Source organism: Heliangelus exortis, chromosome 13 (genome assembly GCF_036169615.1).
Source record: "Heliangelus exortis chromosome 13, bHelExo1.hap1, whole genome shotgun sequence".
NCBI classification, from domain to species: Eukaryota; Metazoa; Chordata; class Aves; order Apodiformes; family Trochilidae; genus Heliangelus; species Heliangelus exortis.
Genome location: NC_092434.1, coordinates 18,352,220 through 18,369,349, shown reverse-complemented (window position 1 = coordinate 18,369,349; position 17,130 = coordinate 18,352,220). Strand labels below are relative to the sequence as shown.

Genomic DNA, 17,130 nt, shown 5'->3' with positions numbered 1-17,130 from the left:
TGGGGTGCTGGCTGTGGGGTGTGTGGGGTGCTGGCTGGGGGTGTGTGGGGTGTGTGGGGTGCTGGCTGTGGGGTGTGTGGGGTGCTGGCTGTGTGTGTGTGTGGGGTGTGTGGGTGCTGGCTGGGGGTGTGTGGGGTGCTGGCTGTGGGGTGTGTGGGGTGCTGGCTGGGGGTACCCTCTGCCTGCCAGCAGCTCCTCAGGGAAGCTCCCTCCCCAGGGAAGGCAGCTCAGGAAGGCCCTGGCCCATACAAACTTTTTTTCCCCTCTTTCAGCAGCTTTTCCAGCTGGGTCTGAGAGGTTGGCTCTCAGCTCCTGTGTTTAGGGGCAGAAGCCTGAACACCAGTGACCCCACTCACTGTCCCCTCGCTGTCCCTCACCCTCCAGGCTGAGCAGGAGGAGCTGTTTGCTCCTCAGGGATTTGTATCCCTGCATTCCTGCCCAGGCTTTCCAGGCTTTTCCTTGTGCTGCGTCCTGGCTGGGGCTGCTGAGGGGACCCGGGGGAGGGGGCAGCAGCGTCACCCCGGGTTTCACCCCAGAGCTGAGCAGAGCAGGGGCTCGGGCTGCAGGGTCAGCAGGAAGCCTTCAGCTCCCTTGGAAGTCTGAATTAGGAATTTTGCTTTTCAAAGGGATTTTCACACGGGTGGGTAGCAAGAGGACAAGGGGAACGGGTTAAAACTTGAAGAGGGGAGATTGAGGTTGGACATGAGGAAGAAATTCTTTAATCTGAGGGTGCTGAGCCCCTGGCCCAGGCTGCCCATGGAAGCTGTGGCTGCCCCATCCCTGGCAGTGTTCAAGTCCAGGTTGGATGGGGCTTGGAGCAACCTGGGCTGGGGGGAGGTGTCCCTGCTCTGGGGACACTTTAGGGACATTTTTAGGGATATTTTTAAGGACATTTTTAGGGACATTTTTAGCTCCAGGTTCCCCCCTGTCCCTCGGTTCCGCCTCAGACCTGGGGGAGGCTCCAGCCTGAGGCCGGGGTGGTGCTGGGGACAAGGAGCTCGCTCAGCCGGGTGTGTGTAAAAAAAAACCTCAGGCTCAAGGACCAACGGACACGAGAGATGTCGGTGTAGAACCGAACCGAACCGAACCGAACCGAACCGTTCCCGTGTCCCCGGAACCGCCGGGAGCAGCTGCGCGGGGTGCGGGGCGGTCCCGGGGGGTGCTCAGCGCAGCTCCGGACCCCGCGGGTCCCCTCGGGAGCAGCCCCGGGGCTGTGTTGGGGCCGTGTCCGCTCCCTGCAGCCCGGGACCGGCCCCGGCACCACCTCCGGACCGGGCGGAACCTGCGGGACCCACACCCAGGTTCGGGTCCCTCCTCCTGGTACCGACCGGGAAACCGTTCCGGATGCACCGGCCCCACGGAGAGGAGGAGAAGGAGGAGGATGAGAAGGACGAAGATGAGGAGGGGGCGGCAGCGGCCGGGGAGGTTCGGTCCGGTCCCGCCAAAGGGGGGTTCAGAGGAGGTGGGACCCGTCCCGGCCCCGCTCCCTCCGCGCCCGGAACCTTCCGTCCCGGAGGCGGTTTCCGTCCGGCAGAGCGGGCCCGTGCCGGATCCGGAAGCGCGGTGTCGGGGCCGGGCAGCGCGGTGTCGGCGGGAAGCAGGCCGGGCCCATGGCCTCCTCCGCCAGCATCGACATCGAGGACGCCACCCAGCACCTGCGGGACATCCTCAAGCTGGACCGGCCGGCAGGTGAGGGGCCCTGCCCGGGGGAGCCGGGGGAGGCGGCCGGCGGGCCCGGCCGGGGCGGGGCGGGGCCTGGCGGGGGCTGCGGGAGCCTCCTCAGCCGCTGCCCCGCTGCCCGCTCCCGCCTCAGGCCCCGCTGGCCCGGAGCCCCGGGGGCATCGGGGAGCGGGGGCCCGGCGGGCCCGGCCTGGGGAGAACGGGCGGGGCGGGGCCCGGTGGCCGGGCCAGGAGGAGGGGAGGCGGCGGCGGCCCCCGCCCTGAGGGACCCCGCTCCCGGGAACCGGCACTGGCGACCCGGGGCTCCCTGTGTCTGAGAGCCGGTGCCCCCCGAACGGAACAGCACCGAGCCTCCTTTCCCTTCTCCTTTCCCCTTCCCCTTCCCCTTTCCCTTCCCCTTCCCCCTTTCCCTTTCTCCCTTCCCACTTCCCCTCTCCTCCTCCCTCTCCCTCCCCTCCCCTTCCCTTCCCCCTCTGCCGGGCCCATCCCGGGATTTTGCCGTGTCCCGGGCAGGAGCTGCCAGGCCCCCCGACCCCTCTCTGGGAATGCTCAGGAGGGGACCTGAGGCTCCGGGGAAGGGCAGCCCCGGGCTCTGCCCCTGCTCAGCAAAAAGCTGAGATAATAACGGAGCTTTCCAGTCCCCTGAGGGGCAGGGCAGGGCTGGGCAGGGCAGGGCAGGGCAGGGCAGGGCAGGGCTGAGCTGCTGCCTCCTCACCCCCTGCCCCACGTTCTGCCTCCTCCTCACAGCAGGGTGGGGGCCTGGGGCAGAGGCACAAGAGGTGATGGAGCCAACACGTGGAAGCCACTCCATGAGTTCTGCAGCCTGTAGAGAGGCCAATCCTGACTTGCAGTCTCTTGTTTCTGGAGCACTTGGGTGCTGCTGACTTACAGTTCTTATAAGAAAATGGTTTTTTTCTGCCCTGTGCAGTGCTTTGTACTTGAAGGGCTGAAGGGGAACTCTTGTTTCCCAAGCAGCTTCTGGGAGGTGCCTGGAGTTGTCTCCGTGCTCTCCAGGTGACTGAGCTTTCCCCTGGAACAGCTTCTCCTGCTATTTGAAGCAAAAAAAAAGTTATTTACTGTGTCTGGCTCAGTTATTTCCATTTTTCTTCTTTCCTGCTCATTCTCCTTACACTTTCTCTGCCAACTCCAGTGCCCAGAGAAGCAGCTGAGAGGGAGAGGAGCAGAGTGGGCAGGAAGGGAAGCAAAGGAACCTGTGATCTGAGCAGCAGTCACTGCCTGGGTAGCAGCAAACAGCCTTGGAAGAAGTGGACATGAGACAGTGAGGAGCAAGAGTGCCAAGGGAAAGCCTCTGAAAGTCCTGTGGGATGTTGGGGCCTCCTTCCAGGCTCTCACTTGAGCCTCCTGAATTGCTCAGGGCTTGTCCTGTCTGGCACGAGGGTGCTGTGCTCAGGTCCTCTCCTTTCTGGCATGCTCTGGGTGTATTTTTGGACACCCACTCAGCTGCTTTCCAAGGTTGCTGCCACCCAGGAAGTTTTTCCATGCAAGGTGCATGTGGCTGTCAGCAGGGTTGGGGTTTCCTGGGTGCTGTCCAAGCAGGTGACAAGAAAACCTCCCTGCTCTGCAGTCTGCAACAGTTTTGAGTTCTTTCACAACAGTTTTTTGAGTTGTGCTGGGCTTGGTTGTGGTTGTGGTGAGGATGTGATTCACCCTCCCAGGCTCTGTGACACAGTTGCCTCCCAGTTCTGGCAAACACCTCCCATGGCTGCGGTGGCCCTTGCCCTTTTTTGGTGTTGTGGCCCCAGGAAGGGGAAGGTGGAGGGGGAATCATGGAGCTCCAGCTGGGGCAGGCAGGGAGGAGCATCCAGCTGGGGCTGGGGGATGGGATTCCTGCTGATTCCCCCCCCCAGGAGGGCTCTGCCAGGGGGGTCAGAGCTCAGTGCAAGGTGACATTCCTGCTGGTGTGGGGGGAGCTGGGGGGATCCAGGATCTCAGCTCCCATTCCTCCCCCTTCCCTGCTCCTTGGAAAGCTGCTGAGTGCAGCTGTACTGCTTTTAGCTGAAGGCCAAGCCCCCTCTCAGCATTTGGGGTTTATTCCTGTCCTGCTGAGCCTCTGGTGTGCCCTCAGGCAGTGAGCAGGCAGCTCCTGGGCTCCTCTGGCTCCCCCTGACAGAGTGAGGGGCTCAGCACATTCCTGAGGTTTGGGGCACCCCCCCTGTGCCTCAGGGAATGCTTCCCTGGCACTTCCCTGGGCAGTGACTGCTCCTGCCCTGCTGCCCATGGAGCAGCAGAGACACAGAGCAGGAGGCAGCCCTGATCCCTTCCTCTGCCTGGGAGCTTCCCTGCAGCCCCTGCTCTCCTGCTCTTGGTGCCAGGGGTTGTGTCCCAGCTCTGGGAAGGAGGGGCAGGTCCAGATGTTGGGCCAGGCAAGCCCAGCACTGAGTGCTGGGTGGTTCTGGGGCCTCCTCCTCTGGCCTGCAGTTCCCTTGTGCTGTGTGAGTGCTGCTGCTTTCCCTGGGCAGGTGAAGTGAGGTGAGAGCCCAAATGGGCTCTGGGGAGGTGTCCTGGTGCTGCTGCTGCTGCTCCCCTCAGCCTGCCTGCTGGGCCAGGGGCTCAGCCAAGCCTCAGATGTTCTCCTGAGTAACAGAGTTGTTGCTGCAAGCCCTGGCATTCCCCCTGCTGTGTCCTGGGAATCTTGCCTTGTGTTCCCAGCTCACAGCTCCTGCCCCAGCTCTGCTCAGATTTGTTCCAAGTGCCAGTGCCAGGGGAGCTGCTGGTCCTGGAGCAGCCATCTTGCAGGAGCTCAGCAGCAGCTGTTACCTGGCAACAGTGTAAGAAATTCCAGTTTTCAGAACCAGTGAACATTTCCAGCAAGGCTTTTGCTGAGGGAGAGAGGAGGCTCTGAGTGGCCTGTGCTGGTGGGGATTGGCAGCTCCTCACCCTGGCACATCTCTGCCCTGCTGAGGACCTCCAGGAGGCACAGAGGCCACCAGGCAACTTCTGCTGGCTCAGAGACACGAAGCCAGGGCACCTGCACTGCTCAGAGCACAGCTGGCCCTGGGAATAAGTGGTTGCTTCACACAGAAACTGTCAGGAAAGGCAAAAATCTGGGAGTTGTGTAGGCACAGCTGCATAATTGTGTAATAAAGGTGCTTGAACAACTGGACTTTGAGGCTCCAGCTTTGGAAAGGAGCAGATGTGTTATTTCCAGCCAACCCCAAATGTGGAGCAAACTCTGCAGGCAGAGGGGTCAGAAATGTCCCTGTTAGAACCCTGAGGTCTGGCACTTGGCTCAGCAGCTCTGAATTACCAGCTTGGCTTTTCTCCTCCAGAGCCATTTGCTTCCTGAGCCTGATAAGTCCCTTGTAGCTGTTCTTTGGTGCTGTTTTGTGTGATTTGGGAATTGTTTGTGTAAGGAAGGGGCTGCTGCTCCACTCCTTTGGGTGCAGGTGGGTTTCCTGCATGGGATGTCCCTTCCACAGCCTTTGTGGGGAAGAATCCTTTCCCCAGCCAGTCCAGCTGAGCAGCAGACCCTGAGGAAAGCCACCCGAGGGGGGTGTTTCACACCAAGCTGTTTCTCTGAACTGGGTGTTTTGTTTTCCCCAGGTTCAGTGAATGAGAACCAGAGGCCACCCAGTTCCTATAATGGAGACCTGAATGGGCTGCTGGTGCCTGACCCCCTGGTGCCTGTGGAGGCTCCTTCCCTGCCCAAACCAGTGCATCCCAGCATCTCCCTGGGAGCCCTGCAGGAGAAGCAAGTCATGTAAGTTGTGTGGAAGAAAGGCTGAGGGTGGAGAGAAAACTCTGGAAATCTGATTGAGCCTGAAACAGGCACCCTGGAAATCTGTGAGTGGGTTCTGTGGGGTGGGAGCTGTGGGTCTGTGCTGGCTGCCAGAGCTGCTGTACCTCTGTGAGGATGTGCATGGAGCTCTCAGCCTTCCTCCTCAGGCCCTGAGGATTCTCAGGAGCTGCTCAGAGGGGAGGGGAGCAGGACTGGCTGTGTGACTGGAGGTGATTGGGCAGGGACTCAGGGGGAACTCAGCATTCTCAGGTGGTGTTCTCTGCAGCTGGACTCCTGCAGAGCCCCAGCTTACCTGAGGGGTAACTTACACCAGTTTGCAGTGCAGACCTGGCACTTGCTGAAGTATTTCTCTGAGGATCAGTGAAAGCAGGGCAGAGGATCCTGAGCTGTGCAGCAGGGTGTGCATGTTGTGCTGTCAGTGCTGGTGGGCAGGAGAAGAGGTGCAGGGAGGATACTTTGGATTTGTGGTGGGAGTAATGATACAAATCCACAATTAGAAACCCACTTGAATCTGATTTCTCTGGTGCTTGGCTTCCTGGGATGGCTGCTGGCATCCTGGGAATAGCTCTCCTTCCAGTCCTCTGGCAGAGCCTGGAGCAGGGGTGCAGTGGGAGCCCCAGGCAGTGTCTGCTGCTCAGTGCCTTGCCTGGGGCCTCTCTGCTCCACTCAGAGCTGGGCAGTGGGCAGAGCTGCTCCACCCAAATGCAGCTCTGTGCCCAGAGGTTTTTAAGCTGAGCACCCCAGGAGTTTGGGTCTCTGAGACACAAGGGGAAGGGAGAGTCCTAAAGGTGGATTCTGGTTTCAGTTGCTCAGCTCCCACCTCCCAGAGAAACCCCTGCAGTGCTGTTAAAAAATGATGAGTTGCAAATATCTGACCTCTGGTTTCCTCCTGTCATTTTTTTTTTTTTTTTTTAAATTTTTTTTATTCTCCCTCTGTTTTTTCTTTTCCAAAGATGCCTTTCAGGTAATGACAGCTCCACCTGTGTTGTGATATCAGCAAAAGATGTGGAGATAGTGGCCAGCAGTGACTCCAGCATCACCAGCAAAGCTCGAGGGAGTAACAAGGTAAGAAGCAAGAGAAAGCACAGTTCTGTCTCTGTTGCAGTCATATCAGCTCATGCTTGAATATTTTAAACATAAATTACTGTCTTCTTTTGGGTATCATAGTAGTTTGTAACTAAAGATAAGTTTTACAAGAGCTTAACATGGGGGAAAAATCAGAGCAGGATCTTGTCACTGGCTGCTGCTGCTGTGTCTCCAGAGTCTGGCCAGGTTGTCCTCTGATTTTCAGGAACAAGTCCATGATCTAAGCCATACACAGACAAACTTTTCTTGCTTTTCCTCACTGGAAAGTCCTCCCTGTGGGGGAAAGGTGGCTCTTGCTGGGCTCAGTCCTGCTGAGGGCTGCAGGAGAATCAATCTGCAGGGACTGGGACCAGTCTGTACCAGAGTGCTGAACCAGAGCAGATGCCAAGAGTGATGGGAGTGAACTCTGCTCCTCATTCTCTTGGCACTCTTCCAAGTGATATCATTTTGTTTCTTGCTGTACAGTGAGTGAAGGGACCTTAGAGAGTGTAAATAAATCTTGTGCCTTGTTATCACTGCTTCTCCAGAGGTGATACTGGAGGTGAAAATGGAAGGGGGGATCACTCTCACTGTCACAGAATTTCTTAATTCTTTGCTTATGAAATTATGGCCAGGACTCTCAGTCTCTTAGAAGGCAATATTTAAATTATTAGCTGCATGAACACTTCTCTTTTATATATCTATGTGTAAAAAAAGGTTTTCCAAGAGCTGGGAATGCACACACAGGGCCAATAAAGAGGTGCAGGCTGTAGCTGCAGGGCTGAGCATGGTTCTGCAGCCTGGCAGCTTTGCTGAGTTCCAGTCCTTCTTGCAATGGGAGGAAACTCCTCCAGCCTCCAGAACTCTGCCTCCAGCCTCCAGAACTCTGCCTCCAGCCTCCAGGGCTCTGCTCCCTGGCACTCTGTGTGCCCTGCACCCTGCCAGCTGCTGCTCCTGACAGTTCCTGTCAGGCACTGCAGAGCTTCCCAGGAAAAAATCATCTGTTTGGCAAGTCTGCTCCAGGAAGAAGCTAATCCCAGACACTTGTTGTGTGTTTTTTTTCCTTTTTCTTCTGAGCAGGTGAAAATCCAGCCTGTTGCTAGGTATGACTGGGAGCAGAAATACTATTATGGGAATCTGATAGCTGTATCAAACTCTTACCTGGCCTACGCCATTAGAGGTGAGATATCTGCATGTCTGGGGGGTGAGTTGTAGCCTTTTGCTTTTAAAAGAGGCAAAGTTGGCAGCAGAAGGAGGTAAGTGGCACTAATTCAGACACTTCTGGCCACAGCCAGATCAGGGTGCTGGGGCAGTGGGAATATATATATATATTTTTATATATATGTACACATAAATATGAGGCTGCAGGGGAGGGAAGTGTGGGTGGTGCAGGAGATTTTCCCCTGAGAATGAAAACTTATTCTGGTGAAGAGAACAGCTCAGTGGAGATGGAGGAACAGTTGAAGGATTGGGCAGTAAATTGATGTTCAGATTACTCCTGTAATTAAATATTTCTGCAGTGAACAAGCCCCAGTGCAGCTAAGTACAGAAACAGCCCCATGGTAATTTGAGCAGGTAAATGCTTGCAGTGGATTTCCTTGAATAAGTTTAGAGTTCAGTTTAGGGCTAATTTTAGAGGAGCCAAAGAGCAGTGTAGATGCAGGGTGTTTTACAGCAGGAAAGCAAAGCAGAGTGAGAGGGGGAAGATTGTTTCACAGCTTTGGGGAAGCAGATGAACACCTGATTGTCTGCAGTGTCTCCTGCTGCTCTCCTGCAACCACACTGTGTGGGGCTCCATCAGCTCCCCCCTCTCCTCTTTAGTTCTCATACCCACCAGGCTGTCTGGAAATGCCTGTTAGGAAATAATCTCCTCTGCTTTTGTGTTTTTCCTTTGCTGGGTTAATTTTAGAGCAGCTTTAGGGTGTCTCACCCTGGTTTCAAGCATTAAATCTGGGTGCAGGAGCACTGGAGAGCTGAGTGCTCTGCTGGGGCTGCTTGGGCATCCAGGAGTGCAAGCACTGGGGTCTCCATGAGACTGACTGCACCACAGGGATGTTTATCTGGGATGGAGAAGCTGGAAGCTTTGCCTGGCATGTGTGTGAGGCCTGTTTGCAGCCATGCAGCCCAGAGGATGTGCCTTTTGCCAAGGGTTGTGTGTGCATTTTGCATTCCCCTTACAGAAGGTGTGTTTGAGCTGTTTGCCTCGTGGTGAGTCCTCGAGTTACTGCAAATTAAAAATGGATTCAATCTAAAATGCAGTTTAATTCACTGTCACTGGAGGTCTGGTAGCTTGGTCACCAGCCTGGTGTGAAGATTTAGTGCTTGCATTTCAGGAAGGCATCTCAGGAGGGAAATCCTGAGAACAACGAGCAGGCAGCTTCTGTTGATTTTTTTTTTTTTTTTTTTTTTTTTTTTAATTTTTTCTTTTTTGGTAGAGAAGCTTATGATTTGAGGGGCTCAAGCAATTTTAGAAGACACAAGGACTCCAAATGTCCATTACAAGGCAGGCAAAGCCCTCCTTGGTGCTGTCATTCCCACCCTGTCATTCCCCAGAGCTGAGGAGCTGCAGTGAACGTGTGTGTGCGTGTACCCCGGGGCTCCACAGGGCTCCTTCCCGTGGCGTGTCACTGTGAGGGGCTCTCAGGGGGCTGGCAGGGATGGCTGAGGGCAGGGGGGGGTGGCTGGAAATGACAAGTGGTGAGGAAATCAAGGGTGGCTTCTCCCTCTCTCCTGCAGCTGCCAGCAACGGCTCCGCCATGGTGCGGGTGCTGAGCGTCAGCACGGCGGAACGGACCTTGCTGAAAGGCTTCACGGGGGGGGTTGCAGACCTGGCTTTTGCTCATCTCAACTCCAACCAGCTGGCATGTCTGGATGAGGCTGGCAACCTCTTCGTCTGGCGCCTGGACATGGATAAGGAAAAAATCCAGTATCTTCTCACAGGGTGCCTCCCCTGGGTCTCTCTGGCACGGGGCGATGCCAGCGCGGCCTCAGTGGTGCAGAGTTGTTTCCTGGCCTTTCCACAACAGCAGCTTGCAGGGGGAAGGTGGGAGTTGTGCTCCTTCCAGAGCAGCAGAGCAGTCAGCCCGTGCCTGTGGCCAGCACACTCATTCCTCAGAGCCACGTGGAACTTGAAATTTTAGGAGTGACACCTCAGTGCTTGTTCTGGTGCAGGCAGGAGCAGTCAGTGGGAAGGGTTGCTCTGTTTTACTGCCTGTACTCATGGGCACTGTCACCTCCAGCATGTGACAGAGCTTTTTACTCAAGTTTGTCTGCCTCTAGCTCTTTTCCTTACTTTTCTGCAGAAGAGGCTGTAATACTTTCCTCCTTCTCACTGTCTTCCTTCCAGATCTGTCACCCCTGTTCTTTCAGTGGCCCTGAAGTTTATTTTCAGTGTTTGATTCATTACCTTGGATTTTCCCCCTTTAATTGCTGGGAGTGACTGCTCAGTGCCTTTGGGAAGCCCAGTACTGTGGGCTGTGTCCTGTTAGGTTGTGTCTGGGCTGTGTCTTTTTCTCTGGGCTGTGTCCTGTTAGGTTGTGGCTGCTTAATTTCAACTCTGTCCCCAAAGCAACTGGAGCAAAGGTTGTTTGAGATCTGGTGTGTTGGACCAGAGCACTCAGACCAGGGCAAGGTGAGAGCTCCCCTGGCTCTCTGGTAGTGTTGTTGCAGTGCAAGCTGGAATTGCTTGACCTGCCCATCAGCAGCTGCAGGGGTTGCACTTTCAGATGTGGCTGTCTGCTCCTCTCTCTGCTGCCTGAGAGAGAAAATGAGAGACTCTCAGCTTCTGTAACCACAACCTCCTCCTTCCAGTGAAGAAACACTGGCTTGCCACCTTCCAAAGCAGAAGTCTTAATCCCATTTTTTTTTTTTTTAACTCTCAATGATCCACAAAATGTTGAGGTTTGGTAGGATTTGCCAGAGAACTAAGGCTGAAGAGTGATTGCTGGGTGTCAGGTGCAGTGCTGTGATGTTACATTCCTTAACTGTGGTGATCAGAGAGGAGATCTTGGTGAACATCAAGAGACCTGACAACACCCCCTTGAACACCTCTCGAAGGATCATCTGGTGCCCTTTCATCCCAGATGATAATGAGGACAGTGGTGAAGAGGGGAGTCAGACACTGGCATTGCTGCATGAGGACAGGGTAAGGAACCTTTGCTTTTGAAATGTTCTCCTTGTTAGGCTTAGAGGGAGAGAATCTGGTGAAAGGAAGGAGCTGAGATGGGCAGAGCTGTAGAGGCTGCTCTCTAGTCCATGTTAGGGATCTTCCCATAATAGATGATGTGGGGATTTCTCTCTTCCAAGGAGAGGTCATGTTTGTCTCTGGGCCTCAGGAGGAAGGAGAGTGATAATTTCTGCTCACCATGAAATCACAGGACCACTAGAAACCCTGTGCAGAGCCAGAGGCATCACACCTCAGCTCAAGCTGAGCCAACTCCCAGGGAAGAGGGCTTGGTGAGCAGCCACTGCACCTGCCAAGAGCAGTTCCCTGTCCTCAGTGATGACTGGGTGGCTGGTAAAGCATCCCTGGGCCAAATTAGGTGGGAAAGGGAAGGTTTATGTCATGTACTTGCTGTTGGGCTTGTATGTGAGAAGGTAAGAATACAAGAATTTTTCCACTGGCTCACACCAGCAGTTGTGGAAATAAACCTGTGTGCCCACACATCTCATTTCCAGGCAGAGGTGTGGGATTTGGACATTATCAGGACAAACAACAGCTCCTGGCCTGTGGAAGTGCCCAGCATCAAGGAAGGCTTCATCATAGTGAAAGGCCACAGCACGGTATGAAACTCTGTGGGTTTCTTGACTGCCATCACACAGGAGCTTGTGCAGATCGTGGAGGTTCTCTTGGGGTTGTAGCATCTCAGAAGCTGCAGTTCTGAGGATGTTTTGCTGTCCAATAAGTTTCTTACCCATCCACACACATTGCTGCTAAGTGACCTTTGTTGCAACTGCCAGGATGGATTTGTTGTAATTTGCTTTGCAAATAGGTCTTAAAAAACCTCCCCTAAGGGGCTGTTGGACACCCTGGGTTGTATTTCAGCTCTTTTGTTACATCTCCTGGTAAGGGGAACACTGCAGTGATTTACTGCTGGGGGAGAATTAGGCCCAATGTCATCTTGGTTCTTCTGTTATTTCCCTGGTGAGGATGGTTACACCTGTGAGGACAGGGCAGGGGCTGCAGCTAAGAATCCAGCAGGTGATGTTTCCAATATAACAGCAACAACTGGGAAGAGCCCAATTTCACCTTATGAACAGGATGATGTTCACTGTATCACTTAGGTAGGAAGGATTATGGTTGTGAAAAACCAGAATATCCCAAAACAAAATAAGCTCTTTTCATAATAAGAGTAGCAGTGAGAAGAGTAGCAGCACAGTCCATTGTGCCCAGGTTTGATGTCTGGAAAAGGTGATAGCTAATTGTTATTAAAAAAAGTCTTTTATGAAGGGTTAAGCTGCCTAGTGACCTGTCTGTTAGAAACCAACCTTCTCAGAGTTAGGCAACCTCCTGTTTGAAGAGAGTGCTTTTTCTTTCTGAAGAGCTATGAAATGACTTTTCTGTGTTGTTTTTGTCCCCTGTGTGTAGTGCCTGAGTGAGGGAGCACTTTCTCCAGATGGAACTGTGCTGGCCACAGCAAGCCATGATGGCTTTGTCAAATTCTGGCAGATCTACATTGAGGGGCAAGATGAGCCAAGGTAAGTGGAGCATTAGAAAATAAAGGATCTTGGAAGAGAGAGCAGCGTTTTCTCTGTGAGAATTTCTGGTCCCAGGATCACCTGCCATGGTCATCCTGTGGTCACTGTGAAGGGACAGGGTGACTGTTTGCAAGGTGATTTGTTGCTGAAGAGTTACATCACTGCAGGGCAGAGGTTTGGTGAATTTGTGGGAAAAGCAGAGAGCTGTGGCTGGCAGCAGGAGTTGTGCATTTTGCAGAGGCTGGAGTCAGTGCAGAAAGCTCTGGGCTGTGCCTCTCTCTCTTTACTTCTGGGGTGTCTCCTGCCCTTGTTAAGACTCAGGGCAAAGCACAAGTGGCCCCACAGTGTCATCTCCATGTTTTCTGGGAGCCTGGACACTACAAGCTGCTGCCTCTTGGTGGCTGCTGGCTCAGTGCTGTCTTTGGACAAGGGGTGATGTGTTCAGCACCCACCTCAGAGCTCCCTTGCTTACCACTCCCTGCACACTTGGATGTTGCCTCTGATTCTTCCCTAGGTGTCTCCATGAGTGGAAACCCCATGATGGCAGACCCCTCTCCTGCCTGCTCTTCTGTGACAACCATAAAAAACAAGACCCAGAGTAAGTCCCCAGTCCTGTTCCTGGATCATCAGGGTTACTTGTAGCTGCATCACACTTGTAAAAATTTATCTCTGTGGCAGGAGCAAGTTCAGCCCTCTCTGTAGTCAGTGTTCTAGTGATGGAGAAGCCAGGCTCTGGAGCACAGCCTAAAGTGACCTTAATTCCAGTGTCAGTTCCTTGCAAGCAGTGAAAATTCTAAATTGCTGAGTCTTTTCAGGTTTGTGGTGTGCTCAGTTTTAATGGGAAGAAGGTTGCAGTGAGGTGAGTGTTACTCTCTTCTCCCAAGATAGGACCAGAGAAAATGGCCTCAAGTTGTGCCCGGGGGAGATTTGGGTTGGAAATGAGAGTCAATTTCTTTCCCAAAAGGCTTGTTGGGCTCTGGCCCAACTCAGGGAGTCCCCATCCCTGAGGGTATTTCACAGCCCTGGAGATGTGGTGCTGAGGGATGTGGGGCAGTGGTGGCCTTGGCAGTGCTGGGGGAAGGGTTGAACTTCATGACCTGGAAGTTTTTTTCCTACCTAAATTATTCTGTGAAATTTGTACTGCAACTGATTTAAAAATTGTTTTGATTTGGTTTGGGTTTTTAATATTTTTATTCCCTCTTCAGTCAGTTGTGGCTCCAAGGTTCTTGAGAGCTGCATCTGCCTCAGAAGCAGAGATTTTCTGGGAACCTTGAGACACAGTTGAGCAAAATCAGCTCTGGGCAGCTTGTGAGGAACTTTTCTGTGAAATGTTCTTATGGAAAGACCAGGTCTTCTTGAAGATAATTTAATTGTGTTTTGCCTGCAGGGTTCCTTTCTGGAGATTTCTCATCACAGGAGCAGACCAGAACAGAGAACTGAAGATGTGGTGCACAGTGTCCTGGACTTGTCTGCAAACTGTCCAGTAAGTGCTGATACCCAACCCCTGCAGGGCTGGGTTTGCTCTGGTGAGCAGTGGATCCCAGCAGAGCTCTCAGTTTCCAGGTGAACTTTGCAAAGATGATCCTGGATCTCTAGCAGAGTCTCCCAGTCAGAGCCTCCTCCTCTGCCAGTCTGAGAGGTGTCTGGAGCTGTCAGGGCTGGAACAGACTTCAGGGCAAGCTCTGGCAGGAGCAGGAGGTTGATCTTTGCATGAGATCTCCTGGGTGTCAGCAGGACCTGGTGTCTGCTTTGCTCTGTGTGGCACAGACATCCCTGGAGCATGAGGAGAAAGAGGCATTCCAAGTTGCACTCCTTGAGTGCTTTCTTCTGGAAAAATGCTAAATATTTAATAACCAACCTGGGATCTTTTTGTAGTATTTCTTTTTGTAGTATTTCTTTTTGTAGTATTTCTTTTTGTAGTATTTCTTTTTGCACCACTCCTTTTTGCACCACTCCTTTTTGCACCACTCCTTTTTGCACCATTCCTTTTTGCACCATTCCTTTTTGCACCATTCCTTTTTGCACCATTCCTTTTTGCACCATTCCTTTTTGCACCATTCCTTTTTGCACCATTCCTTTTTGCACCATTCCTTTTTGCACCATTCCTTTTTGCACCATTCCTTTTTGCACCATTCCTTTTTGCACCATTCCTTTTTGCACCATTCCTTTTTGCACCATTCCTTTTTGCACCATTCCTTTTTGCACCATTCCTTTTTGCACCATTCCTTTTTGCACCATTCCTTTTTGCACCATTCCTTTTTGCACCATTCCTTTTTGCACCATTCCTTTTTGCACCATTCCTTTTTGCACCATTCCTTTTTGCACCATTCCTTTTTGCACCATTTCTTTTTGCACCATTTCTTTTTGCACCATTTCTTTTTGCACCATTTCTTTTTGCACCATTTCTTTTTGCACCATTTCTTTTTGCACCATTTCTTTTTGCACCATTTCTTTTTGCACCATTTCTTTTTGCACCATTTCTTTTTGCACCATTTCTTTTTGCACCATTTCTTTTTGCACCATTTCTTTTTGCACCATTTCTTTTTGCACCATTTCTTTTTGCACCATTTCTTTTTGCACCATTTCTTTTTGCACCATTCCTTTTTGCACCATTCCTTTTTGCACCATTCCTTTTTGCACCACTCCTTTTTGCACCACTCCTTTTTGCACCACTCCTTTTTGCACCACTCCTTTTTGCACCACTCCTTTTTGCACCACTCCTTTTTGCACCACTCCTTTTTGCACCACTCCTTTTTGCACCACTCCTTTTTGCACCACTCCTTTTTGCACCACTCCTTTTTGCACCACTCCTTTTTGCACCACTCCTTTTTGCACCATTCCTTTTTGCACCACTCCTTTTTGCACCACTCCTTTTTGCACCACTCCTTTTTGCACCACTCCTTTTTGCACCACTCCTTTTTGCACCATTCCTTTTTGCACCATTCCTTTTTGCACCATTCCTTTTTGCACCATTCCTTTTTGCACCATTCCTTTTTGCACCATTCCTTTTTGCACCATTCCTTTTTGCACCACTCCTTTTTGCACCACTCCTTTTTGCACCACTCCTTTTTGCACCACTCCTTTTTGCACCATTCCTTTTTGCACCATTCCTTTTTGCACCATTCCTTTTTGCACCATTCCTTTTTGCACCATTCCTTTTTGCACCACTCCTTTTTGCACCACTCCTTTTTGCACCACTCCTTTTTGCACCACTCCTTTTTGCACCACTCCTTTTTGCACCACTCCTTTTTGCACCACTCCTTTTTGCACCACTCCTTTTTGCACCACTCCTTTTTGCACCACTCCTTTTTGCACCACTCCTTTTTGCACCACTCCTTTTTGCACCACTCCTTTTTGCACCTCTCCTTTTTGCACCATTCCTTTTTCTGTTTAAATAATGAGAAGCTGCTGTGTTGACAGAGCTTAAGCACTTTCACAAGGCTCATTTGCTGAGCCATATAGGTCCAGAAGTTCAAATCCTGCTTTCAGCCATCCCCTCTCTCAGCTTATTCCCTGACCGTAGTGTTCTGATGGTGAATCACGGCCTCTCTGATCACACGTGTGTGTGTAAGGCAGACAGCTGGGTGCTGCTTTTCCCACCTTGTGCTGCAGAAAGCCCAAAATTCACACGAGGGTTGTTTTGGTTGGGTGGATTTTGGTTTTTAGCTCTGTAGCCCTGGCTCTTGTCCTCCTGTGGATGTGGAGCATGGTTGGAAACGACCAATTGTCACCTTTCATTTCAGTGTTAGAATCCAGGTACCTGCACCTGGTACCTGGTACCTGTACCTGTACCTGTACGTGGTACCTGTACGTGGTACCTGTACGTGGTACCTGTACCTGGTACCTGTACCTGGTACCTGTACCTGTACCTGGTACCTGTACCTGTACCTGGTACCTGTACCTGGTACCTCTACCTGGTACCTGTACCTGGTACCTGTACCTGGTACCTGTACCTGGTACCTGTACCTGGTACCTGTACCTGGTACCTGTACCTGGTACCTGTACCTGTACCTGGTACCTCTACCTGGTACCTGTACCTGTACCTGGTACCTGTACCTGGTACCTGTACCTGGTACCTGGTACCTGTACCTGGTACCTGTACCTGGTACCTGGTACCTGTACCTGGTACCTGGTACCTGGTACCTGTACCTGGTACCTGGTACCTGGTACCTGGTACCTGTACCTGGTACCTGTACCTGGTACCTGGTACCTGTACCTGGTACCTGTACCTGGTACCTGTACCTGTACCTGGTACCTGTACCTGGTACCTGGTACCTGTACCTGGTACTTGGTACCTGGTACCTGTACCTGGTACCTGTACCTGGTACCTGGTACCTGTACCTGGTACCTGTACCTGTAACCTGGTACCTGGTACCTGTACCTAGTACCTGTACCTGGTACCTGTACCTGGTACCTGTACCTGGTACCTGTACCTGGTACCTGGTACCTGTACCTGTACCTGGTACCTGTACCTGTACCTGTACCTGGTACCTGGTACCTGTACCTGTACCTGGTACCTGTACCTGTACCTGGTACCTGTACCTGTACCTGTCCTCCCTTCTCCCTGTTGATACCTCAGCTGAAGTCAGATTCTGCAGTGGTGTTTCTGTGCTTGCAACGTGGCTGTAAAACTGTCCAAATGGTTGGGTTTGGGTTTTTAAGTCACAGAGTTCCCCAGCAGTCACTCTGGTTGTGCTAATCTGCACCCCCACCACCTTCTCCTTTCTGGCTCTAGCTTTTCTCCTGACATCTTCAGCTCCATGAGTGTCCTTCCAAGCCTCAAAGTCTGCCTGGACCTCTCTGCTGAATACCTGATCCTGAGTGATGTGCAAAGAAAAGTAGGTGTTGGTTTTGCTGCTTCTCTGGGGGTGGTGGTGGCAGGAGGAGGAATTGTTTCTGGGACTGGCACAGTGCTTGCTAAAAGTTCT

General features: G+C 52.5%; 2 protein-coding genes across 2 annotated transcripts in view; both read left to right on the top strand.

Annotated features, from left to right (window-relative positions):
* THAP11 (THAP domain containing 11) overlaps window positions 1-17,130 on the top strand; it is a 123,723-nt gene that overhangs the window by 33,842 nt on the left and 72,751 nt on the right. The window lies entirely within an intron of this gene.
* Window positions 1,539-17,130, top strand: part of EDC4 (enhancer of mRNA decapping 4) — a 47,259-nt gene continuing 31,667 nt past the window's right edge. The window contains exons 1-11 of the mRNA XM_071757213.1: window positions 1,539-1,689; window positions 5,245-5,401; window positions 6,394-6,505; window positions 7,586-7,685; window positions 9,242-9,431; window positions 10,502-10,649; window positions 11,183-11,287; window positions 12,093-12,202; window positions 12,717-12,800; window positions 13,590-13,685; window positions 16,938-17,040. Coding sequence (XP_071613314.1) covers window positions 1,611-1,689; window positions 5,245-5,401; window positions 6,394-6,505; window positions 7,586-7,685; window positions 9,242-9,431; window positions 10,502-10,649; window positions 11,183-11,287; window positions 12,093-12,202; window positions 12,717-12,800; window positions 13,590-13,685; window positions 16,938-17,040 — 1,284 coding nt within the window. The 5' untranslated portion in view covers window positions 1,539-1,610. The remainder of the gene's footprint in view (window positions 1,690-5,244; window positions 5,402-6,393; window positions 6,506-7,585; window positions 7,686-9,241; window positions 9,432-10,501; window positions 10,650-11,182; window positions 11,288-12,092; window positions 12,203-12,716; window positions 12,801-13,589; window positions 13,686-16,937; window positions 17,041-17,130) is intronic.